Source organism: Scylla paramamosain, chromosome 9, assembly GCF_035594125.1.
Source record: "Scylla paramamosain isolate STU-SP2022 chromosome 9, ASM3559412v1, whole genome shotgun sequence".
NCBI classification, from domain to species: Eukaryota; Metazoa; Arthropoda; class Malacostraca; order Decapoda; family Portunidae; genus Scylla; species Scylla paramamosain.
In genome coordinates this window covers 21,977,639-22,004,628 of record NC_087159.1, presented here as the reverse complement: position 1 = coordinate 22,004,628, position 26,990 = coordinate 21,977,639, and the positions used below count along the sequence as shown (strand labels likewise).

At 38.6% G+C, this 26,990-nt stretch overlaps 1 protein-coding gene across 8 annotated transcripts in view; it reads right to left on the bottom strand.

Annotated features, from left to right (window-relative positions):
* Positions 1 to 26,990, bottom strand: part of LOC135103715 (mucolipin-3-like) — a 374,712-nt gene that overhangs the window by 154,592 nt on the left and 193,130 nt on the right. For all 8 annotated transcript variants that reach the window (XM_064010341.1, XM_064010342.1, XM_064010338.1 and 5 more), the window contains exon 7: positions 4,556 to 4,672. In XM_064010341.1, the coding sequence (XP_063866411.1) occupies positions 4,556 to 4,672 (117 nt within the window). The remainder of the gene's footprint in view (positions 1 to 4,555; positions 4,673 to 26,990) is intronic.

Sequence of the window (26,990 nt, the reverse complement as noted above, 5' to 3'; positions counted from 1 at the left end):
GTGGAAAATTATAACCTGTGGATAAAAAATAAATGTGGAAAAGATAGATGAGGAGTGATGATGCTTGTAATAAAAGAATATGAGGGTGAAAAGTGTAGAAGAGGCAGAAGGCATGGTGGAAGGGTTAAATTTAAAACTAATAAATATAAGAGGAGGAACACAATATGTTAGTATGGTGGATGTTCCATCAAAAACAAAGGCTTGGAATAGACAAGTGCATGAACAATTGCTGAGTGAGACAGAAAAATGGCTTGATAATAATAATAATAATAAAAATAAAATAAAAAAATACTATCAAATTATTGTAATGGGAGATTTTAATTGTAAAGAGGTACACTGGGAGGAGTGGAATACAAGAAAAGGTTCATGCAGAGATAAAGTTCTGAAATTGGTTATTAAAATTCTTCGCAATGATGTTTTCCATGCCCTTGCTGGCCTAAATCCTCAGAAGGCTTATGGACTTGATGGGGTCCCTCCTATTATTCTCCGAAACTGTGCCTCCGTGCTTGCACCTTGCCTAGTCAAATTCTTTCAGCTCTGTCTGTCAACATCTACCTTTAATTTCCTGCTTATCTAAAGTTTTTGAATCTATCCTCAACAGGAAGATTCTTAAAGATCTATCACTTCACAACCTTCTATCTGATCACCAGTATGGATTCCATCAAGGCTGCTCTACTGGTGATCTTCTGGCTTTCCTTAATGAGTCTTGGTCATCCTCCTCTTTTAGAGATTTTGGTGAAACTTTTGCTGTTGCCTTGGATATATCAAAAGCTTTTGATAGAGTCTAACACAAAGCTTTGATTTCCAAACTACCCTCCTACAGCTTCTATCCTTCTCTCTGTAACTTAATCTCAAGTTTCCTTTCTGACTGCTGTGGTAGATGGTCACTGTTCTTCTAAATATATTAACAGTGGTGTTCCTCAGGGTTCTGTCCTATCACCCACTCTCTTCTTATTATTCATCAATTATCTTCTAAACCAAACTTCTTGTTCTATCCACTCCTGCACTGATGACACCACCATGCACTTTTCCATGTCTTTTCATTGATGTCCAACCCTTCAGGAAGTAAACATTTCGCACAGGGGAGCTGCAGAATGCCTGATTTCTGATCTTTCTAAAAATTTCTGATTGGGGCAGAGCAAACTTGGTATTGTTCAATGCCTCAAAAACTCAATTCCTCCATTTATCAATATGACACAACCTTCCAGGCAACTATCCCCTCTTTTTCAATGACGTTCAACTGTCCCCTCTTCTACACTGAACATCCTCAGTCTGTCCTTTACTTATAATCTGAATTGGAAACTTCACATCTCATCTCTAGCTAAAACAGCTTCTATGAAGTTAGGCATTCTGAGACATCTGTGCCAGTTTTTTCTCACCCCCCCCCCCGCTGCTAACTCTGTACAAGGGCCTTATCCGTCCATGTATGTATGTATGCTTCACCTGTCTGGGAAATTCCACTCATACCACTCTTCTAGACAGGGTGTAATCAAAAGCTTTTCGTGTCATTAACTCCTCTCTTCTAACTGACTGTCTTCAGCCTCTCTCTCATCGCCGCAATGTTGTGTCTCTAGCTGTCTTCTACTGCTATTTTCATGCTAACTGCTCTTCTGATCTTGCTAACTGCATGCCTCCCCTTCTCCCGCAGCCTCGCTGCACAAGACTTTCTTCTTTCTCCCACCCCTATTCTGTCCACCTCTCTCACACAAGAGTTAACCAGTATTCTCAATCATTTATCCCTTCTCTGGTAAACTCTGGAACTCTCTGCCAGCTTCTGTATTTCCACCTTCCTATGACTTGAATTCCTTTAAGAGGGAGGTTTCAAGACACTTATCCTTCAATTTTTGACTACCGCTTTGGACCCTTTTCTGGGACTGGCATCTCAGTGGGCTTTTTTTTTGTTTTTATTGGATTTTTGTTGCCCTTGGCCAGTGTCCCTCCTACATAAAAAAAAAAAAAAAAATGACACAGTGGGTCAAGGAAAACACTAGATATAGAAGAGAAGAGCTATCACAACACAATTTGGTATTATCAGGAGAAGCAAATATTGTTGAGGACATGAACTGTGATTGCCCAATAAGAAAACATGACCATATGATGATAAGGTTTTATATTAAATGAGAGGAAGAAGAAAGTAGCTGTAAAAGATTATAGGAATGAAAGATTTAACTATGGTAGGACTAATTTTGAACAAATGAGCTTTGGTGAAATGGACTGGAGCACTTTTATGACAGCAAAAAAGCATGCAAAAGAAGTGGGAAACATTCATCAATATATATATGAGATGCGAGTGAAAAGATGTGTACCAAAAATAAATACAAAGAAAAGATACAACAAATACTGGTATAACAGAAGGTGTGAAGTAGCAAGGGAAGAGAGGGAGAAGGCATGGAATAAATGAAGGAAAGAAAGTACATAGGAACTGTGGCAAAATTATGCAACTGCAAGAAATGAGTTAAATGATTATTAAAAAAAAAAAAAAAACAAGCTATGAGAAGGAAATTATGGACAAGTGTAAGGAGGAACCAAAACTATTTTTCAAATATGTGAATAACAACATGAAAAACAGAGAAGGAATAAACATACAGAAGGTGAAAAGAGGACATCTGTGGGGGCAGAGTGAGGTGAGCAAAAAAAAAACAGGTCTAGGGGAAATGCAAGTGACTGAGGAAGAAGTGCAGAAACAGTTGGAGGGAATAGATGTTAGAGGGGCCCCTGGACCTGATGGACTATCAGGATGGATGTTGAAAGAATGCAATCAGCAGTTGATGTTGGTGGTTCACAGTATTACTGAAAGCTTCTTGAATGAAAGTAGAGTGCTGCTTGAATGTAAGAAAGCAAAAACAATTCTAATTTATAAAGGTTGTAACAAAGAAGAGCCACTGAACTATAGACCAGCATCTCTAACAAGTGTAATATGTAAGATGTGTGAAAGATTAGTGAAGAATAAATGGATGAAGTACCTAGAAGAAAATGAAGTGATGATATATATATAGCAGTAATTTGGGTTTAGAAGAGGGAGATCATGTGTTACTTGCTGAATTTTTATTCAAGAGTGGTAGATATAATACATGAGGGAGATGGATGGGCAGATTGTGCATATCTAGATCTGAAAAAAGACTTTGATTAAGTGCTGCACAGGAGATTGCTGTGGAAGTTGGAGCATGACAGTGGTTTGAGGGGTGGTATGCTGAGATGGATGGAGAATTTCTTGATTGATGGAGAGATGAAAACTGGTAAAAGATTGGGAGTCATTGTGGAGGAAAGTCAAAAGCGGAGTACCCTAAGGTTCAGTATTGGCAACAATCATGTTTGCAGTCTATATAAATGATATGACAGAGAATGTGAATAACTGCATGAGCCTTTTGTGAATGATGCCAAGTTGCTGAATAGGCTGAGTGAGGATGATTGTGGTGTGTTGCAAGAGGATTTGAACAAGATATTGAAGTGGAATCACAGATGGAAAATAGAATTTAATATAAAGAAATGTAAAGTAATGAAGTTTGGAAGGAGTATGAGGAGAGTCAAAGGAAATTATGTGTTAAATGGTGAGAGGTTGAGTAGAGCAGAGGAGGAAAAGGATCTGGGGCCATATTCTTCATAAAGTTATGACATATGTCATAGCTATGGTAGATGTGTATCTAATAAATCTTTGAAATATGATAAATGTGATCCTGTAAGAATGTTTCAATTCAAATAAACACAGTGTTCAAATGATTTGGTGGCAAGGATGGCTCTCTCAATGATCCCTAAGGCCATCACTACTGCACAACTGCATTTTCCCAGTAGCTTTTCCCAGCAGCAAATTATCTAAGTGTTATGATCACCTCAATTTCAAGGGTAAGTGGATTTCTCCTTTCTGTGTCTTTCTTTCCTCACTAGATCAGTAATAAAGAGAATACCTGCACAGTCTAAACAATATCTTCTGGTGAGTTTCACGTCACTAAGTTCATTCAATATGCCCTATCTGAGTAAATAATTCCTGAGCTGAAGATGTTGTGGGGTAACCATCTTGGCTGTGGGGAGCATGTTATAAGCTGCTAGGATAGGATGGACCCAGTGTTACTATCCCATGCAGATTTATGACAGATGTGCACAGTTTATGACAAGAATGCTCCATTTTGTCCTATCTATGACATGTTCCACAGCTAAGATTCCCGACGACTGCTTCGTGAATACAGTCCCTAGGTGTTACAGTGAATGGAAATATGACCCGAAAGACACATAAGCAAAATTACAGGAGAATTACAGGAGAAAAATAAGACTGGCTTTTGTATATATGGATGAAGAGATGATCAGGATGATCATGTAGTGTGGTCACCCAACATGAAAAAGGATATAAGGAAGCTGGAGAGAGTTCAGAGAGCAACAAAGAAGGTACTAGGTATCAAAGACTTGTCATATGAAAAGAGATTGGCAAAGTTACATCTACTAACATTGGAAAAAAGGAGAAAAGGGAAGACCTGATTGCAATATATAAAGTGTATGAGAAAGTGGATGAGGTGGATCAAAGTGACTCAATGGTTTGGGATACATGGGATACTAGAGGACAAACCTTGAGCGTGTATGCCTCAGATGCCAGTTTTATTGAGCCTTGGCATTCCAGTACTTGTGCTGCTACATCCAGATTCACCAGCATTTGTCCATCATGGTCATGGTTGTTGAATATTACCTGGAACATGAGAATAGTTTTGTGGCATGAGAACAGATACTGAAGAGTAAGAATATGATAAAACATTGATATAATGAATCCTGATATGGTGAATATCATATATACCAAACTGCATAGGCTTAACTAGCAAGCCATGCTTCCAATGAACCATTGATCATTATGAACATGGGAAGCTTCTTAAATAGTCTGATTACTTAACTTCCTCAGTAGAGCACATTTTGATTCAATTCCCTTTCACAGAGATCTCCATTCTTGGAGTCTTCAAAGTTCACCTTTGGCTTTTCTTTCCCTTCACTGACCAAGCTGGTGAACTACTCTTTAGCTTTGCTATCCTCCATGACCTAGAACAATTAGTGTAACACCCTCATGATGTTTTGGTGATATCCCCAATATTCTTGACATTTTCCTAACCTATAATTCTTCTGCTTATGCTGTCACTCTGTCTTCTCCATGGGGCTTCACTGGTCACAACCCTATATCTGCATCCTGTCTTATTGCTCCAATCCCTCCTTAGGATCCTCTAAAGCAGAGGTGCCTCTGGCATTTTCTTCCACTAACTGGGGTTCACTGGCATTATTCTGATTTTCCCTTGGAATGACTACTGCTCCTGTGTCAGAAACTTGTCTCTGAGTGCTGAGCGTATAACAGAGGATGGGCATGGAGGCATACATTCGTAACTCTTTCTCTTGCCCTAAACCTTCCAAATCTTGGTTTAACTCACCCTGTTCTTGTGCTATACATAATAGACAGGTGGCCCACAAAAGGTACTTGAGCCTTCCATCACCTGAATTTCATGCACTTTATATTTCTGCCTGAAATCATGCTGTCCATTCCCCAACAAACCAAAAAATCCTTCATCAATAGAAAATGTCAAAATCTTTCTAGATCTAACTCCTCTCATGACTTCTGGCACCTAGCCAAAAACATCTCCAATAACTTTATTTCTTCATCCTTCTCTCCTTTATTTCAATCTGATGGCACAACTGCCATGTCATCTGTGTCTAAAGCTGAACTCTTCACTTAAACTATTGCTAAAAATTTTACCTTAGATGATTCAGGACTTGTTCCTTCCTCTCCTCTATCCTCTGACTACCATTTCATATTACCCATTAAGATCCTTTGCAGTGATGTTTTTCATACCCTGGCTGGCCTTAACCCTCAGAAGGCCTGATGGGATCCCTTCTATTGTTCTCTGAAACTGTGCTTCTGTGCTTGCACCTTGCAATGCCAAACACTTCCAACTCTGTCTATCAACATTTACCTTTCTTTCTTACTGGAAGTTTGCCCACATTCAACCTGTTCCTAAAGGGTGACTTCTCTAATTCCTCAAACTACCAGCCTATTGATTTAATTTCCTGCCTCTCTAAAGTTTTTAAATTTTTCCTCAACAGGAAGATTCTTAAACATCTATCACCTCACAACCTTATATCTGACCATCAGCATGAGTTCTGTTGTGGTTGCTCTACTGGTGACCTTCTGGCTTTCCTTATTGAATCTTAGCTATCCTATTTTAGGAATTTATTTTGGTGAAACTATCACTGTTGCCTTAGACATATCAAAAGCTTTTGATAGTCTGGAAAAAAGCTTTGATTTCCAAACTACCCTCCTATGAGTTCTATCCTTCTCTCTGTAAGTATCTTCATCTCGAGTTTCCTTTTTTGACCATTCTATTGCTGTTGTGGTAAATGGTCACTGTTGTTCTCAAGCCTATTAACAGTGGTGTTCCTTTGGGTTCTGTCCTGTAACCCACTCTCTTCCTATGTTCATCAATGACTTTCTAAACCAAACTTCTTTTCCTATCCACTCCTATGCTGATTATATCATTCTGCACTTTCCCATGTCTATTCATAAATGTCCAACCCTTCAGGAAGTAAACAGCTCATGCACGGAAACCACAAAATGCTCAACTTCCTATCTCTCTAAATTTCTGATTGGAATAGAACAAACTTAATATTTTCAATGCTTTGAAAACTCAATTTCTCCATCTATCAACTTGACACAACCTTCCAAACAACTATTCCCTCTTCTTCAATGACACTCAACTGTCCTCCTCTTCTACACTGAACATCCTCAGTCTATCCTTTACTTATAATCTAAACTAGAAACATCACACCTCATCTCTAGCTAAAATAGTTTTGATGAAGCTAGGTGTTCTGAGTCATCTCTACCAGTTTTTCTCACTCCCCCAGCTGCTAACTCTGAACAGTGGCCTTATCTGTCCATATATATATGCTGTCACCCTTTCTTCTCTGTTGTGCTCCTCCGATCACAATCTCATATCTTTATCTTGTCCTATCACTCCAATCCCTCCTCAGGATCCCCCTAAGCAAAGGTGCCTCTGGCATTTTGCCTCTGCTAGTTGGGGGGACCTGAAGAGATATTTTGCTGATTTTTCTTGGAATGACTACTGCTTCCATGTCAGAGACCTGTCTTTGTGTGCTGAGCGCATAACAGAGGTGATAGTGTCTGGCATGGAGGTGTACATTCCTCACTCTTTTTCTCGTCCTAAACCTTCTAAACCTTAGTTTAACACAGCTTGTTCTCGTGCTATACATGATAGAGAGGTGGCCCACAAAAGGTACTTAAACCTTCCATCACCAGAATCTCATGCACTTTATATTTCTGCCCGGAACCATGCCAAGTCTGTTCTCCAACTAGCCAAAAACTCCTTCATTAACAGAAAATGTCAAAACCTTTCAAGATCTAACTCCCCTCGTGATTTCTGGTATCTAGCCAAAAACATCTCCAATAACATTGCTTCTTCTTCTTTCCTTCCTCTATTTCAACCAGATGGCACCACTGCTATCACATCTATTTCTAAAGCTGAACTCTTTGCTCAAACCTTTGCTAAAAACTCTACCTTGGATGATTCTGGGCTTGTTCCTCCCTCTCCTCCACCCTCTGACTACTTCATGCCACATATTAAAATTCTTCGCAATGCTGTTTTCCATGCCCTCGCTGGCCTAAACCCTCGGAAGGCTTATGGACCTGATGGGGTCCCTCCTATTGTTCTCCGAAACTGTGCCTCCGTGCTTGCACCTTGCCTAGTCAAACTCTTTCAGCTCTGTCTGTCAACATCTACCTTTCCTTCTTGCTGGAAGTTTGCCTACATTCAACCTGTTCCTAAAAAGGGTGACTGTTCTAATCCCTCAAACTACCATCCTATTGCTTTAATTTCCTGCCTATCTAAAGTTTTTGAATCTATCCTCAACAGGAAGATTCTTAAACATCTATCACTTCACAACCTTCTATCTGATTGCCAGTATGGGTTCCGTCAAGGCCACTCTACTGGTGATCTGGCTTTCCTTACTGAGTCTTGGTCATCCTCTTTTAGAGATTTTGGTGAAACTTTTGCTGTTGCCTTGGACATATCAAAAGCTTTTGATAGAGTCTGGCACAAAGCTTTGATTTCCAAACTACCCTCCTACGGTTTCTATCCTTCTCTCTGTAACTTCATCTCAAGTTTCTTTTCTGACCGTTCTATTGCTGCTGTGGTAGATGGTCACTGTTCTTCTCCTAAATCTATTAACAGTGGTGTTCCTCAGGGTTCTGTCCTGTCACCCACTTTCTTCTTATTATTCATTAATGATCTTCTACACCAAACCTCTTGTCCTGTCCACTCCTACGCTGATGATACCACCCTGCACTTTTCCACGTCTTTTCATAGACGTCCAACCCTTCAGAAGGTAAACATATCACGCAGGGAAGCCACAGAACGCTTGACTTCTGATCTTTCCAAAATTTCTGATTGGTATTGATTGGTATCAAACTTGGTATTGTTCAATGCCTCAAAAACTCAATTCCTCCATCTATCAACTCGACACAACCTTCCAGACAACTATCCCCTCTTCTTCAATGACACTCAACTGTCCCCCTCTTCTACACTGAACATCCTCGGTCTGTCCTTTACTTATAATCTGAACTGGAAAATTCACATCTCATCTCTAGCTAAAATAGCTTCTATGAAGTTAGGCGTTCTGAGATGTCTCCGCCAGTTTTTCTCACCCCCCCCAGCTGCTAACTCTGTACAAGGGCCTTATCTATCCATGTATGGAGAATGCTTCACATGTCTGGGGGGGGGTTCCACTCATACTGCTCTTCTAGACAGGGTGGAATCAAAAGCTTTTCGTCTCATCAACTCCTCTCCTCTAACTGACTGTCTTCAGCCTCTCTCTCACCACTGCAATGTTGCATATCTAGCTGTCTTCTACCGCTATTTTCGTGCTAACTGCTCTTCTGATCTTGCTAACTGCATGCCTCCCCTCCTTCCATGGCTTCGCTACACAAGACTTTCTTCTTTCTCTCACCCCTATTCTGTCCACCTCTCTAACGCAAGAGTTAACCATTATTCTCAATCATTCATCCCTTTCCCTGGTAAACTCTGGAACCCCCTGCCTGCTTCTGTATTTCCACCTTCCTATGACTTGAATTCCTTCAAGAGGGAGGTTTCAAGACACTTATTCATCAATTTTTGACCACTGCTTTGACCCTTTTATGGGACTGGCATTTTAGTGGGCATATTTTTTTATTGGATTTTTGTTGCCCTTGGCCAGTGTCCTTCCTACATAAAAAAAAAAAAAAAAAAAGCTTCACATGTACTTAAGAGTTTCACTCATACCACTCTTTAAGACAAGCTGGAATCAAACAGCCAGATTATCGAATAACCTCTTCCCTCTTCATGTATGAAATGGTATCAGTCACAAGGAAGTCCTTGAGCAGCATACAAAGAGGTCGAGCAGTAGAAAAAGAAACTAGTGGCGTTCCTTCAAAAAGCACAGCCCAGCACCACCTCTTCGCCAACCCCTTCAGTTATTTCATGCTTCACTACACTGTTTTTCCATGTTATTGTGTTAATAATTGGTTATAGGGTCAGATAAGTCTTTAAGTGTCATATGAAAAATCATATCTTGCAGGAAACATTATTTTTCACTGTGTTAAAGAAGTGCAAAGCAATCCTAATTTATCCCTGGCAAGACTGTCACCAGCCAGCCCTAGGTCCCCTGCCCTCCCTCCTCTACCAGCCACAGAAACAAGGTTCTCATTATCCTTGAGCTCAGCTGCTGATTGTAGGGTTTTCTAAGTATCTTTTTGCCCATTCACTATTTAATGGCTTTCTATTTCATTTTTAAAATATAAATTTGCATTGAATATGTGTTTATTTCTTTGGCCAGAAAATCCCAAGGTGGTGGTGACTGGCAGGAATGCTTTTCCCCCACCAACCGTGTTATGATGGATTGGCTATACGTTTTACTATTGTGTTTTTAAGAGCATAATCCAATCTTATAGCTAGAGAGTAGTGTACTGCAGCTGCTCCTTACTTATGTTCACAGCCAACTCTACCTAGGTAAAGTGAAACTGGAGGTTGGCAGGCTTTGTTTGAAAATGTTACCATGGCTTCCAACAAAAGGATTCACATGGTAATTTCTGTTAAATATAGTGTATATCACCATATCATGCATTGTTTATGTAAATATGAATCACAGAATATTTTCCATCATCATTCAACACAGTGGAACCTCTGTTAACGAATGCTTCCCTTTTTGAACAAATAAATTTTAGAAAAAAATTTTGAGCTCATAATTGCTTCAGTTGCCATACCATTATTTGGTTCTCAAACATTGTTACTTGATTTCAAATACTTAAAGACAAAGCAAAAGCTGCTGTTTATTACTAATGTATAGTTTCTATAAGTACTCGTATTTCCATCATTTTTATGTATTTGGAGAAGACATACAATAAGTAAAACAGTAATTCAATCTTCGAAATACGGGAAATGTGACTTGAGAGTAATCTGTGGCTCTCTTACTGACCCACAATGCATCACTAGTGCACAACAGCACTTTCCCAGTAGCTTTACCCAGCAGCAAGATGTCTAAGTGTTATGATCACCTTCATTTTGGTGGTAAGTGGGTTGCTCCTCTTTGTGTCACTCACTTCCTTTGTTAAATCAATGACAAAGATAAAACCTGCATGGTCTAAACTGTATCATCTGATGAGTTCCTTGTCACTAAGTTAATTCAACATGTCCTTTCTGAATAAATAATTTCTGAGCTAGAGATGTGGAGTGCTGCTCCACATCTCCATCTTGGCAATTAGCGGGAGCGTCTGTCATAAGCTGCTAAGACTGGTGCCCAGGAATGGATTAATACATTTTACATTGATTCCTGTGGGAAAAATAGTTTCGGTTTCTGAACATTTTGGATTTTGAACGGCATTCAGGAATGAATTAAATTCAAGAACTGAGGTTCCACTGTATATGTAAAATACATTAATTCTCTAGTTTTCAAAGTTTGTGTGATTTGCATGAGTGTAAACACAATAATGAGCACCCTCTTCGTGGAAAGGGAAAGGGGTAGATTGATCATTTCCCCCGAAAAGTTTTTTGTCATATCACTTCCTTTCTTCTAACTGCGTGTCTTCAGCTTCTCTCTTATTGTTATGATGTTATCTTCTACTGCTATTTTCATGCCGACTGCTCTTCTGATCTTACTAAGTTTTATATTATTTATTCTGTAAATAGCTCATAAATAGTGTTTATTCATTTTGTGAATAATGCAAAAACCAGTATAATGTTATCCAAAAATACCTAATAAACTTTATACCATTCCTATGAGATTGTGTTAGCCAAATCTGAAGATTTCTTTTTCAGATTTCCAAATTTTTAAATATTGTTTTAGTTGTTACAATTATATTGGTAATTTATGCCTTGATGAAAAACAAAAAAAAACTGTTCCACAAAAAAAGTTTTCATTTAGTCCCTTCTCAAATGCAAAGTTTCATCTGAATCGATGAAAAGGTTTTGGAGATATACTGCACAGAAGAAAAGGAAGAATTGAGGTTATTACAAGAAAAGACAGATGAGTACTTTCACTTCCATTCCAGGTCTACATCATTCATGGAGTCACTGAAGAGTAATATATAGCAATAAGGGGGATTGTCTGCAAAAAAAAAGTTGAAAAAAAAAAAATCTGAAAAAAATTTCATTGTATCATGTATCATTTGATCTTATTATGACAAAGTTTCTTTATGAAATTCACAAAAGTAAAAATCCCTTTCCCTTCTCACCCCTCCCATGATGTCACACTCTTTCACTGACCAGTGAGTGAGCATTAGATATTGTTTTATCATTACTGATAAGCAGCAAAATACCTTGTTTACATAGTATTCACTGGCATCTCTAGACATATGGTGACTATACCGAGGTAATAAATAGCACACACCCTCTCTGGCTGTAGCAGACATGCCAGAAGGAAAGGTTATTATCTCTCTGCTCTAATCTCACTTACCCATCATTACTTGCATCTACAGACCACTTTTTCCCCATCAATGTTATGAGAAAGACATCGAGGATCAACAAGATAAGGTTGAAGAACCTGAAGAAAGTGGTGGAGAAGCAAAAACAACTTTGTCAGCCTCTCAACTCCACTATTTCCTTACACTTTTGCCTTAACATCTACCTCAGGATTGGTTTCTACACTAACAAGAATTTCAATTCCATCCCCTATTTCTTCATGCAAGAAAGTGTTCGATTTGTTGAAAGGTAACATCCTACAAACCAAGAAGAAATGTGAGAAGTTCATTATATCTTCTTCTCTGCTGCAGGCAATTACAACACAGCTGAAGTGTCCCAGAAGGTATAAGTGTAGGGACACTGTCATAGTCACACCTACATCTGTCAACTTCAACACAGAAGTGACAGTTAATTACAGCAGATGCAGTATGATCCTGTGACGCTCCTGCTCCTGAATGAGTCTTTGAATGGAAAGCTGTCAAGCAAATGTTCGAAAGTAAAACATCCTGGCCACTTTCAAGTGACGTTTGTGGCTTGGGTGATGACTTTAGAACACAATTTTGACAGAGAAGCTAATCTGATGACATACCCATTTGGAACTGACACAGACATCTTCCAGTCCATGGAAATATGTGACAAGGAGTCTGAGCAAGTTGCAGGCAGAAAGAAGAGGAAGGTGAAGAAGCAGCTTCAGTTCACTGATGACTATGAGCCAGGGCATTAGGAAAACCTGGCAACAACGAAATAGGTGGTGCCCCCTGATACCTGTCCCTGTGTTTATAATACCTTGCAAAAAAGGGGACCAGGTGCCAGCAAATTACTATAAAATGTCATGTGAATACCATGCAGTACTCCATATGATGTTAATGCATGACATAACATGCATGATGGATGTTTTTTTGCAGAAAAAGCAAAAATAGAAGGCAAAGTATAGTTGTCTGACTTTATCTGCAAATATCTTGGTTTATCATTTTTTTATTTTTTTTTATTCCTCGCTAACCACTGGACCAATTGTAATTAAACTTTTTGCATATGAATGATAAAATCTTTATTTTTTGTTGGAAGCAGATTTCAAAAATTTAGGTTATTTATATTTATAAATTAGCAATATTTTCTAGACTGGACCAAAACTTAAAAAAAAAAAAAAAAAAAAAAAAAAATGGAAATAAAAAAAATCCTCCTCAACAATTTGTTTATATTTGAATGTAGTTTTTAATTTTTTCTATCAATTTTGCCTCAGATATAACAGAGGATTATCAAAACTTCCATTTTTTTTTTATTGCAAAAACACCATTAATGCAGTTATTTTTGATGTGATATACATGAAATTCAGCATGTAACATTTCCTCACTATTATACATAATATACATGAGATTCATGGAAATCAGCTGATAAATAGCAATTTTAAGGTTCTGGCCAGACAGTACCTTTAACATGGCATGTTACAGTCTAGTTGGTACTTGGTCTCACCCCCCCTTTTCCAAGGTATTACTTGTTTGAAGGCAAGGATATCAGGAGACACCACCTCTCTCATTGTGGTCAGATTCATTAATGTCCTTGGCATATACCCCTTGATGAAGATTATTTTTTCTTGGCTTTTTTTTTTTTGATCAACTTGCTCAGTTTTCTTCTCTCCTATCTCCATATAATGTATATTATGATAAGAAACATGTGATGGTAGTGAAGCTTCTGCTGATGGTGTAGAAAGCACTAATAAGGTAGACTGTTGTGGTGAGACAGATGTGTGAGGAAATGGTGAAGTTGGGGAATGGGAAGCCTAACCTCTAATGGCTTATCATGTTGGCAGGTTGGGTGGCAGCATAAGCATGGGTGGTGATGTTGTCATGGAACAACTAGCAAATGGAAAGGAAAATTCAAATAGAGAAGATAACATGCTTCAAATAATAACCCTATGAAATTCATATACTTTTGAAATCAGTAAAACTTTAGAATAAGAAAATTAAGTGAAATTGTAAGCTTGAGGTTGTTAAATTAGATGTTGATAACTGAGATAAGGAAAGTGTGCAAGTAGGATTGCATTCCCTGATAAAACAAGGCAAAAAAAAAAAAAAGTTCCCAGCTTATACTATGCCAGTCATACAAAAAATCCCCATCACAAGATGTTGTAGGTTAAGTGGAAATATGTCAGAACTGGTAATATGTATTTAGGGAGAAATTCTTTATTAATATTTAGATCCTAAATATTATTAATAAACCATGTTAGATTTTGGGAGTACTTGAGAACATTAGTGGAAATGTTCAAGATTATTCTGTAAGACACAGAAGGGTATAAACTATTACAGAAATTGCTGAAATTATGACATAGTTGTGACGGAAGGACCCATTAGGGTGTGCTGTGGCTACTATATAAGGCTCAGTGTGCATTTTTGCAACAGATACTAACTGATCATCATCATGACAGGTACATTCATCAGGCTTCCAAGATCTTGTGTTGTTTAAACTTTGTTCATATGAAAATAACCATTTTTGTGCCTATATTTACATTTATTACTTGTAATGTTTATATGAAAATAACTATTTTTGTGCCTATATATAAATTAATCATGTGTGATGTTTTGTGCCTATATATAAATTACTTGAGACACTAACCAACCATCATCGTGACAGGTACAGAGAAGAAACATGTAAATTCCCTTGCCAATTACCTTACTTAAGATTTTAGAGGGGGAGGGGGGAAAGTAAAATTCAAGATGTAAACATTTAAGGTGAACTGTGGTTTTATATATATATATATATATATATATATATATATATATATATATATATATATATATATATATATATATATATATATATATATATATATACATATAAATATATATATATAAAACCACAGTTCGCCTTAAATGTTTACATCTTGAATTTTACTTTCCCCCTCCCCCTCTAAAATCTTAAGTAAGGTAATTGGCAAGGGAATTTACATGTTTCTTCTCTGTACCTGTCACGATGACAGGTACCTGTCACGATGACAGGTCTCAAGTAATTTACATATATATATATATATATATATATATATATATATATATATATATATATATATATATATATATATATATATATATATATATATATATATATATATATATATATATTATTTTTTTTGGTACAAGAAAGATGTAAATCCACTTTGCCAGTTAGTTTTTAGTACTCTAGGGGGAGGGGGGGAAAAGAACCAAAATTTAAGATGTGAAATGTTTAGCGTGCAGTGTTTTTGTAGAATGTGCTAAAGATACCATAATGATGCACAACTACTGGATGTAACCCAGAATATATTTTACCAAAATTTGAGATAACCCCTTTGGCACACCCAGATTATTAATAAATCATTCATTTTGAAGTTTTTATCATGAATTGATTAGGAACATTGCTCCCAGTAGAGGGGTCCCACAACTCCAAGGTAACAGAGATTATTTGAAGTGCCTAGAGCCTGAGTAACGTAAGTGCCAGAAATAGAAAATTGAGAAAAAAGTGATCAAAGTTTTGCAACATTCAGAATGCAATATCTCCGCAATTAGTTGAGATAGGAAGTAGGGCTTGGCTTCAAAATGTTTGTTATTGCATGTGGTTTACAGCCTATACCTGGGCATTTAGTGAAATTAAAGCATTCCAAAAGACTAATAGATGACTGCTTTTTTTATCCAGTTTATTTGTGGAAAAAAACAACACTTGCAATATTTTGTTTATCAAACATGCATGCATTGTTTATTCCTGTTCCTGTATCAAGTTGTTTCAACACCATGTAGTTTATTGAGATTCACCACCACTGAAGCCATTCTTGATTGATGTAGTAATTTTATTAAGCAAAAACGTAAGCAACACTCGTGCATGTACTTCCTAATCTAACCACTTAATAACAGGGAAGGATGATTATGCACACTTTTCCTTCCCCTAGAGGGTTCTGACTCCTCAGGGGGCATGTTGTTGTCTGCCATAATGATGAAATCTTGCATATTAGTGTAAAAGAAAGGCAGAGTGTCATTCAGTGGTGGTGAGCTAGTGGAGGGTGCATGAATGTCTGTGGGTGTGAGGTGTGGGGGAGGCAGGTTGCTGTCAGTCATGTCACGTGACATGCAGCATGTGCCGTCATCGGCTCACTGGCTGCTAGGCAGGAGTTACTTCATTCTAGCACCAGCCGCTCATTGCCTTGTTTCAAGAACAACATAAAGGATCTACAGATAACTGCATTTGGGTGGATTTTTGACCCTATTGCGGTGTCCATTCTGACTTCTCTGCTTTCCACCACAGTAGGAAGGTGGGGGAAGACAATGTGATAAAAATGATAATTTTGGCCAGAGTGTCGCTTGCGTTACTCTAGCTCTAGGAGGCTCATTTGTTAAATATCAGTGCATATTCAGAGAGAAAATTATATGAAATCTTTGCTTGTTATTTAGTAACTACCATAAAAAAAATCAATCTGATTGTCATGGAATTTTCCAGTGCCTTATAGACTTCTGGCTAGATGCTACTATACCACACAAGGCAGCTACTCTTATTTTTGTAACAGTAGCAACAATCAATCAAAATAAAGTAAACAATAAAACAGAATTATTAATCAATCTAGGTCAAAACTAAATCAAACTTTAGCATAAATCAGAACTAAATAATCCAAAAGAAATCTAAAACCTTGACTTTAAAACTTAACCTAATCAAAATAAATAAACCTTCATTGCCCACAAAAAGAAAAGAAGACATAATCAAACCTCCCCCCCTCCTCCAGTGACAGAGTGAGGAGGAGAGGTTGCAGCAGCTTTATGGGATGTTTGATGTTCAATCTCAATTTTCTCCTTTGTCTTTGCCGTCTGTGCTCTTTCCATGTTTTATCTGATTACATTCTTCCTTCTTGATGGCTTTCCCATGGTACCAGTGAGCAATAATGCAGGTAAGGGGAAAGAGAGACAGGCAAGGTAAGATGAGAACAGTGCAAGTACATACACATCCTTCTTTCTTCTTGATTACTGTCTGTCTGAGTCACTCAGGTTCTGCATATACTACAGGCTGAAACTGCCATATGTTTCTGTATGCTAGTGAATACCATGTGAGAAAGTATTTTGGCATTTAATTTCATAAAAAAAATTATATTATGTGCATGCTTGGCACAGCAAAGTGTGACATGTTACACAGTGAGCAAGCAGGAAGGAAAACTGCCATAATTAAAAAAAAAAAATTTTTGAGAAATTTTGCTGTAAAACTTCATCACAAGAAGGCCAAAAGATGACAGAATAAATGGGAACTTTTGAATATTTAAATTAAATATATATCTTTAGCAGATGGTCCCTTTAAAACATTTAGTGACCACCAGAAGGTTGCTACAGGACTTATCTTACTGAAATTAATGAAATTAATGAATATGAATTGGTGCAATACATTTACTACCTAAGGTTCTACCTAATCCACTCCATTGGCCAAGAATTAAATTTTTATATTTGTAGGGCTGCATTCCATAATGTATAGTCAGGGCCACCCCTGACCAAATTGGGATCCTAAGTGAAAATTTATTTGGAGGCCCCCCCCAACCTCTCTCCATCCCAAATGTATCATAGATATAAAATGACCTGATTTATGATGTCTTTTGGATGACATGTTGACATATTTTCACCTGCTGCAGCTCTGCAAGTGCCTGCCAGCACACCCCTCTGACTGGTCAGATGTCAAGTGCTACTAATCATTACACCAACACATGCGTGATCAGATTACAGGTCTCTTTTTCTCTCCTTCCTCGAATTGATTTGGTGCTCTATGCATGCCTCACAGTAGGGCATAAGCACATCCATTGTGCACATGCACAAATGCATCCCTTTGAGCAAAATGCGGCCTCCACTACGGAAAATGAGGCTTTACGCACAGCACGTGTTCTGCGTGTAGGGAGAGGCAGCCCTGTATATAGTGCCTGGCTTCCATATTGAAAGGATGGCTAGTCACTCCCTCATTGTCTTATCTACAGAGAGAGAGAGAGAGAGTAGTACTACTATTACTATCTAGTATTACTATCTAGTATTATCACTACAATCTAGTAGATAGTAGTAGTGAGTAGTACCAGTAGTAGTTGATGTTGCAGTAAGTATAACAGTAATGACAGCAAAAGTAGTAGTAATATAAGCAGTAGTAGCAAAAGTTGTAGTAGTAGTAGTAGTAGTAGTAGTAGTAGTAGTAGTAGTAGTAGTAGTAGTAGTAATAGAAGTAGTAGTAGTAGTAGCAGTAATACTAGTAATAGTAGTAGCAGTAATGGTAGTAATGGTGGTGGTGGTGGTGGTAGTAGTAGTAGTAGTAGTAGTAGTAGTAGTAGTAGTAGTAGTAGTAGTAGTAGTAGTAGTAGTAGTAGTAGTAGTAGTAGCCTCGACTGCGAGGCTACAGTGGTGGAGAGTGGCATAAGAGTAGATAGAGTAGAGGTAGAGTGAATTTATAGTTAACAACCAATGTTTATATTATAGAGTATTAGATATGGTTGGATGCCACAGTCATTAGCGAGAGCTGGGGCTAATGACCTCCAAGTAATGGAGCCCCTAATTGACACATCAATAAACATGGGGTGGAGGTATTATTTTAATGTAGTAGTAGTAGTAGTAGAAAAAAACAAAAAAAAATTGTAGTAGTAGTAGTAGTAGTAGTACAGGTTGACCATCGATACTCTGGCATTGTTTAATCCAGCATACCAGATGAGCAGTCCAACCTAGGGACATTTATGGTCTCCTCTCCAGATGGGGACTCTGAGGCTGGTATAGGAATCACCATGATAATTTTGAATTTTGAGTGAAGGTTATGTGTACAAGGGGTCTTCAAAAAGTTTGCGGAAAAAGGACAGTATGAAAAAAAGGTTTCAGTTATGATGTTTATTTTTCAACATATGCTCCATCAAGGTCAACGCATTTCTGCAAACGATGATACCAGCCTTTAAGTCTGTCTGAGTAAAACTGATGGAGATGTGATCTGAACCATGTCAGAGCAGCTCTTTTTACATCTTCAACTGATGGAAAATTGGTACCTTTCAATGACTTTTTAAAGTTTTGAAAAAAGAAAAAAAAGTTGGATGGGGCTAAATTGAGGCTGTAAGGGGGATGTCAGGTGATTTCCCATCGAAATTCACTAAGCATAGCTCTTGTCTGCCAAGCGCCACCAGCAGGTGCATTGTCATGGTGGATGAGGACATGTTGATGCAGCTTTCCAGGGCGTTTTTCTGAGATTTTTTTGGACAATTTTCTCAAAATGCATTCATGATAAGCAGATGTAATTGTTTTCTTGTTCTCGAGGAAGTCAACCAGCAAAATTCCCTCTGCATCCCAGAAGACAGTGGCCATGACCCTTCCTCTTGAACGCTCAGATTTTGCTTTGACTGGTTCACTTCCATCCTGGGGTAGCCACTGCTTTGATTGAATTTTGTCCTCGGGATCGTACTGGTAGAGCCATGTTTCATGCCCTGTCACAATTCTCTGCAGAAAAGCTTCAGAGTCCTCATCCCACTTGTCCAAAATTTCTAATGAAAGATCTGCCTTTCTTTGCTGCTGATCTGGGTGCAGCAACCTAGGGACCCATTGAGCAGAAAGCTTGCTTAACCCCAAGCTCTCCACAAGAATTGTGTGTACAAAACCCATGGAGATGATGAGTGTATCTGCTACTGATTCAGTGGTTATTTGTCTATCCTTTTCAATCACATCGCGAACAGCATCAATGTTTTTCTCACAAACTGATGTTGACGGCCTGCCACTGTGGGGCTCATCTTCAATTTCATTTCTTCCACTTCTGAACCAACTTATCCATTTGTAGGTTGTTGATTTCTTTGGGGCATTGTCACCATAAACTTTTTTCAGTGTCAATGATTTGCCTATTCTCCTAACTGAGTTTCACCATGAATTCAATGTTTGTCCTGGCCTCAATTTTTGGTGGATTCCATGTTGCTTGAATGGTGCCTGACTTCCAACTAGCGGCGATGCATTATTACCTGCATTTAAGGGTTCATGTTTGAACATGTTATAACACGTTGGTACAAGGATGTTTAGGTACACTGAAATCAAAATCCTTCCATATAATTTTTTGTTAAGGACTTTTCCATGAACTTTTTGAAGCCCCCTTGTAATTACATACATATAGTTTTGTGTGAAGGAAGAGTCATCTCTAGAGGGCAGGCTGTGACTGCCTCCTTGTGTTGTGAGACACAAAAGAGAAATGTTCAGTGAGGTCACAGCTGGGTTTAATGATAAGTTCACAGCACCCCCTGATCCAGTGCTTTAGACCTCACTGGGAATAATTATTATTTTGGCAGGTGTGTCTACTGCCTCCACTGCTTATGCTGTCACCCTGTCTTCTCCATTGGGCTCTTCTGATCACAATCTAATATCTGTATCTTGTCATATCAGTCCAATCCTTCATGAGGATCCCTGAGGTTTAAGGCTGCAAATGTTGCAGAGGTTAATGAAAAAAAGTTGAGGGGGGTGTCAAAACACACACACACACACACACACACACACACACACACACACACACACACACACACACACACACACACACATACATACATACATACATATATATATATATATATATATATATATATATATATATATATATATATATATATATATATATATATATATATACACACACACACACACACACACACACTAAATCCTCAGTGTATCAATCTAATTGGGGAGAAACCTGACAGTAAAGACGAAAATTTGAAAAAAAAAAAAAAAAGCCAGTTGGATTCCCCCCTTCACAAACTGAACTTTGGTATATGATGAAGTTCAGTATAAAAAAATAAACCTCAAACAATATACATTTTGGTAACTCACATATTGGATATAAATTATATAGCATATACTTTATTTTGGTATAAATAAAACAACAAATCCTATGGAAAAATATTTTACTGTGTTCAAGTAAACAATACAATATAAACAAACAAACCAATAAACAAAAAAAACATACATACTATTACTGTAAATCCAGATTTTCTGTTAGGTCTATGTCTGGAATTATTAGTCCTGAACTACTGGGGACTGGGGAGACAGAGCATGAGGTGCTGGGCTCTATATACATGCTGGCAGTAGAGGCATCTGACATCAGAGATGACAATGATGCATCTGAACTTACACTTATACACCTCCTCTTATCTGCTGGAGGAGGTACTGTTTTGAAGAAGCTGGAGATTTTGGGTTATGTTTTCTTCCCCTGTTGCTTCTACATCATGTCCATCCTTATGAGGCATATTACCTCATAGTGGCAAAGCCTCCCACACTGTTGATGAGCCTGAGAATTGTGTCAATAGCCTCAATGACTGTACCCAGAGATGGTCCAGATGTCTTCTCCTCCTCCTCCTTCTCATCCTTTGGTGTTGGTGAAGGGGTTACAGCCTGTAGGACTTCATTGGCAATTTCTTTCTCCATCTAATGATGGTATCCAGATAAACTTCCATCTTCCTCCAGCCATTCATTTAGCTCCTCAGTAATGGCCTGCAGCATCTCCAACATTTGTGCCATGGCTCCAGTATCAAATCTCTCAAAATTGTTTTCCTCAGCTTGAATTTTTAGTGCCTTGAGCATTGTGCACCATACATTTCTCAACATGTTTAGTGGCACCCTTTTCCATGCCTCTGCCAAAAATGACATTCTTGATGTTGTAATTCTTAAAGTGTTCATAGGTGTTTTTACCTCTCTTATCATCATAACCCTCTTCATCCATGCCATCTTCAGTTACAACTAAGCACTGTTGCATAGTTTCTTGTAATGCCTTTTGGCACTTTCTATAACACCCTGGTCCATGGGTTGGAGTGGTGAGGTTGTGTTTGGTGGGAGAAACATAACCTTTATTCTACCATCCTTGGAGCTCAACTTGCTGGAGACCAGATGTGCTGATGCATTATCCAGTAAAAGTACAGCTTTGACATCCTCAGCACTGATGTCATACCATGACTGGTGCTTCCTAACTGCTGATGCAAAACCTTTGTGGAACTATTCCTCAAAGATATCTTGAGTGAACCATGTTGAAAGGTGGACAGAATAGGGGTGAGAAAAAGAAGAAAGTCTTGTGCAGCAAGGCCACGGGAGGAGGGGAGGCACGCAATTAGTAAGATCAGAAGAGCAGTTGCCATGAAAATAGTGGTAGAAGATAGCAAGTGATGCAACACTGCAGCAATGAGAAAGAGGCTAAAGACAATCAATAAGATGAAAAGCTTTTGATTCCATCCTGTCTAGAAGAATGGTATGAGTGGAACCCCCAGACATGTGAAGTATACTCCATACATGGATGGATAAGGTCCTGTACAGAGTTAGCAGCTTGGGGGGGATGAGAAAAACTGGTGGAGACATCTTAGAACACCTAACTTCATAGAAGCTGTTTTAGCTAGAGATGAGATGTGAAATCTCCAGTTTAGATTATAAGTAAAGGGGCAACCAAGGATGTTCAGTGTAGAAGAGGGCAACAGTGAGTGTCAATGATCAAGAGTGGATAGTTGTCTGGATGGTAGTGTCGAGTTCAGAGATGGAGGAATTGAGTTTTTGGGGCATTGAACAATATCAAGTTTGCTCTGTCCCCCATTTTAGAGAGATCAGAAGTCAAGTGTTCTGTGGCTTCCGTGCATGAATTGTTTACTTCCTGAAGGGTTGCACTTCGGCAAAAAAAACGTGAAAAAGTGTAGGGTGGCATTATCAGTGTAAGACTGGATAAGACAAGAAGTTTGGTTTAGAAGATCATTGATGAATAATAGAAAGAGAATGAGTGACAGGACAGAACCCTGAGAAACACCACTGTTAATAAATTTAGAAGAACAGTGACCCTCTACCACAGCAGCAATGAAACAGTCAGAAAGAAAACTTGAGATTAAGTTACAGAGAGAAGGATAGAAGCTGTAAAAGGATAGTTTGGAAACCGAAGCATTGTGTCAGACTCTATCAGAAGCTTTCGATATGTCTAAGGCAACAGCAAGAGCTTCAGCAAAATCTCTAAAAGAGGATGACCAAGACTCAGTAAGGAAAGCCAGAAGATCACCAGCAGAGCAACTTTGGCAGAACCCAAACTGGCAATTACATAGAAGGTTGTGAAGTGAAGATAGATTAAAAAATTTAGATAGGCAGTAAATTAAAGCAATAGGACAGTAGTTTGAAGGATTAGAACAGTCACCCTTTTTAGGAACAAGCTAAATGTAGGAAAACCTCCAGCAAAAAAAAAAAAAAAAAAAAAAAAAAAAAAAAAAAAAAAAAAAAAAAAAAAGGTAGATGATGATAGACAGTTGAAAAAATTTGACTAGGCAAGGTGCAAACATGGAGGCAGTTTCAGAGAACACTAGGAGGGACCCCATCAGGTCCATAAGCTTTCTGAGGGTTTAGGCCAGTGAGGGCATGGAAAACATCATTGCAAAGGATTTTAATAGGTAGCATGAAATAGTCAGGTGGTGGAGGAGAGGGAGGAACAAACCCTGAATTGTCCAAACTAGAGTTTTTAGCAAAGGTTTGAGTGAAAATATCACCTTTAGAAATCAATATGATGACAGTGGTGACATCAAGTTGAAATAAAGGAGGGAAAAATTGAAGAAACAAAGTTATTGGAAATGACTTTGTCTGGATGCCAGAAGTCATGAAGGGAGTTAGATCTTGAAGGATATTGACACTTTTTATTAATGAAGAAGTTCCTGGCTAATTGGAGAAAAGACTTGGCATGATTTCAAGCAGAAATATAAAGTGCTTGAGATTCAGGTGATGGAAAGCTCAAGCACCTTTTGTGGGCCATCTCTCTATCACGTGTAGCATGAGAACAGGCTGTGTTAAACCATGGAGGCATACATTTCACTCTTTCTCTCAACTTAACCATTCCAAAGGGTTTAAGCTGAGAGAAAGAGTGAGAAATGTATGCCTCCATGCCTGACACTATCACCTCTGTTATGTGCTCAGCACAGAGAGACAGAAGCAGATATCATCAGATATCACATATCTCTGATACAGAAGCAGTAATCATTCCAAGGAAAATTAGCATAATACCTCCTCAGCTCTTCCTAACTAGCAGTGGCAAAATGCCAGAGGCACCTCTGCTTTCAGGGATCCTGCAGAGGGCTTGGAGTGATAGCACAAGATACAGACATGAGACTGTGATCAGCAGAGCCGAAGAGAGAAGATAGGATAACAGCATTAAGCGAAAGGATTGGAGGTTAGGAAAAGGTCGAGAATGTTGGGTGTATCTCTAAGATGGTCAGGAATACAAGTAGGGTGTTGCACCATTTGCTTTAGATCATGGAGGATAGCAAAGTTAAAGGCTAGTTTACCAGGATGGTCAGTGAAGGGAGAAGAAAACCAAAGCTGGTGGTGATAGTTGAAGTCTCCAAGAATGGAGATCTCTGCAAAAGGGAAGAGAGTCAGAATGTGCTCTACCTTAGAAGTTAAGTAGTCAAAGAATTTCTTATAGTCAGAGGAGTTAGGTGAGAGGTATACAGCACAGATAATTTTAGTTTGAAAGTTACTCTGTAGTTGTAGCCAAAAGGTGGAAAAATTGGAAACCTGAAGTGCATGGACATGAGAGCAGTTTAAATTGTTGAGCACATAGATGCTATGGATTGAAAAGGAGGATAGAGAAAGTAAGAGGGAACAGAAAAGGGGCTACTGTCAGTTGCCTCAGACACCTGTGTTTCAGTAAGGAAAAGATGATGAAATTTAGTAGAGGAAAGATGGTGTTCTACAGATTAAAAATCAGATCTAAGACTGCAAATGTTGCAGAAGTTCATGAAGAAAATGTTGAAGAGGGTGTCAAGACATTTAGGGTCAAACTGTGATTTTATGCTTGCACCTTGCCTAGTCAAACTCTTCCATCTCTGTCTATCAACATCTACCTTTATTTTTTGCTGAAAGTATGCCTACATTCAGTTTATTCCTAAAAAGGGTGACTGCTTTAATCACTCACACTGCCATCCTTCTGCTTTAATTTCCTTCCTTGCTGAAGTTTTTTAATCTATCCTTAATAGGAAAATCCTTAAACATGTATCACTTCACAACCCTCTATCTGATCCCCAGTATGCTTTCCATTGAGGATGCTCTACAGGTGACCTTCTGGCTTTCCTTATTGAGTCTTTTTTTTTCTTTTTTTTTATGTAGGAGGGACACTGACCAAGGGCAACAAAAATCCAATAAAAAAAAATGCCCACTGAAATGCCAGTCCCATAAAAGGGTCCAAAGCGATAGTCAAAAATTGAAGGATAAGTTTCTTGAAACTTCCCTCTTGAAGGAATTCAAGTTATAGGAAGGTGGAAATACAGAAGCAGGCAGGGAGTTCCAGAGTTTACCAGAGAAAGGTATGAAAGATTGAGAATACTGGTTAACTCTTGCGTTAAAGAGGTGGACAGAATAGGGCTGAGAGAAAGAAGAAAGTCTTGTGCAGTGAGGCCAGGAGAGGAGGAGAGGCATGCAGTTAGCAAGATCAGAAGAGCAGTTAGCATGAAAATAGTGGTAGAAGACTGCTAGAGATGCAACATTGCGGCAATGAGAGAGAGGCTAAAGACAGTCAGTTAGAGGAGAGGAGTTGATGAGACAAAAAGCTTTTGATTCCACCCTGTCTAGAAGAGCAGTATGAGTGGAACCCCCCCAGACATGTGAAGCATACCCCATCCATGGACAGATAAGGCCCTTGCACAGAGTTAGCAGCTGGATGGGTGAGAAAAAATGGTGGAGACATCTCAGAACGCCTAACTTCATAGAAGCTGTTTTAGCTAGAGATGAGATGTGAAGTTTCCAGTTCAGATTATAAGTAAAGGACAGACCGAGGATGTTCATTGTAGAAGAGGGGGACAGTTGAGTGTCATTGAGGAAGAGGGGATAGTTGTCTGGAAAGTTGTGTCGAGTTGATAGATGGAGGAATTGAGATTTTTAGGCATTGAACAATACCAAGTTTGCTCTGCCCCAATCAGAAATTTTAGAAAGATCAGAAGTCAAGCATTCTGTGGTTTCCCTGCGTGAAATGTTTACTTCCTGAAGGGTTTGATTTTTATGAAAAGACGTGAAAAAAGTGCAGGGTGGTATCATCAGCGTAGGAGTGGATAGAACAAGAAGTTTGGTTTAGAAGATCATTAATGAATAATAAGAAGAGAGTGGGTGACAGGACAGAACCCTGTGGGACACCACTGTTAATAGATTTAGGAGAAGAACAGTGACCATCTACCACAGCAGCAATAGAACGGTCAGAAAGGAAACTTGAGATGAAGTTACAGAGAGAAGGATAGAAGCCGTAGGAGGGTAGTTTCGAAATCAAAGCTTTGTGCCAGACTATCAAAAGCTTTTGATATGTCCAAGGCAACAGCAAAAGTTTCACCAAAATCTCTAAAAGAGGATGACCAAGACTCAGTAAGGAAAGCCAGAAGATCACTAGTAGAGTGGCCTTGATGGAACCCATACTGGCAATCAGATAGAAGGTTGTGAAGTGATAGATGTTTAAGAATCTTCCTGTTGAGGATAGATTCAAAAAGTTTAGATAGGCAGGAAATTAAAGCAATAGGACGGTAGTTTCAGGGATTAGAACGGTCATCCTTTTTAGGAACAGGCTGAATGTAGGCTAACTTCCAGCAAGAAGGAAAGGTAGATGTTGACAGACAGAGCTGAAACAGTTTGACTAGGCAAGGTGCAAGCACGGAGGCACAATTTCGGAGAACAATAGGAGGGACCCCATCAGGTCCATAAACCTTCCGGGGGTTTAAGCCAGCAAGGGCATGGAAAACATCATTCCAAAAGAATTCTAATAGGTAGCATGAAGTAGTCAGAGGGTGGAGGAGAGGGAGGAACAAGCCCAGAATCGTCCAAGGTAGAGTTTTTAGCAAAGGTTTGAGCGAAGAGTTCAGCTTTAGAAATAGATGTGATAGCAGTGGTGCCATCTGGTTGAAATAAAGGAGGGAAAGAAGAAGAAGCAAAGTTATTGGAGATATTTTTGGCTAGATGCCAGAAGTCACAAGGGGAGTTAGATCTTGACATTTTCTGTTAATGAAGGAGTTTTTGGCTAGTTGGAGAACAGACTTGGCATGGTTCCGGGCAGAAATATAAAGTG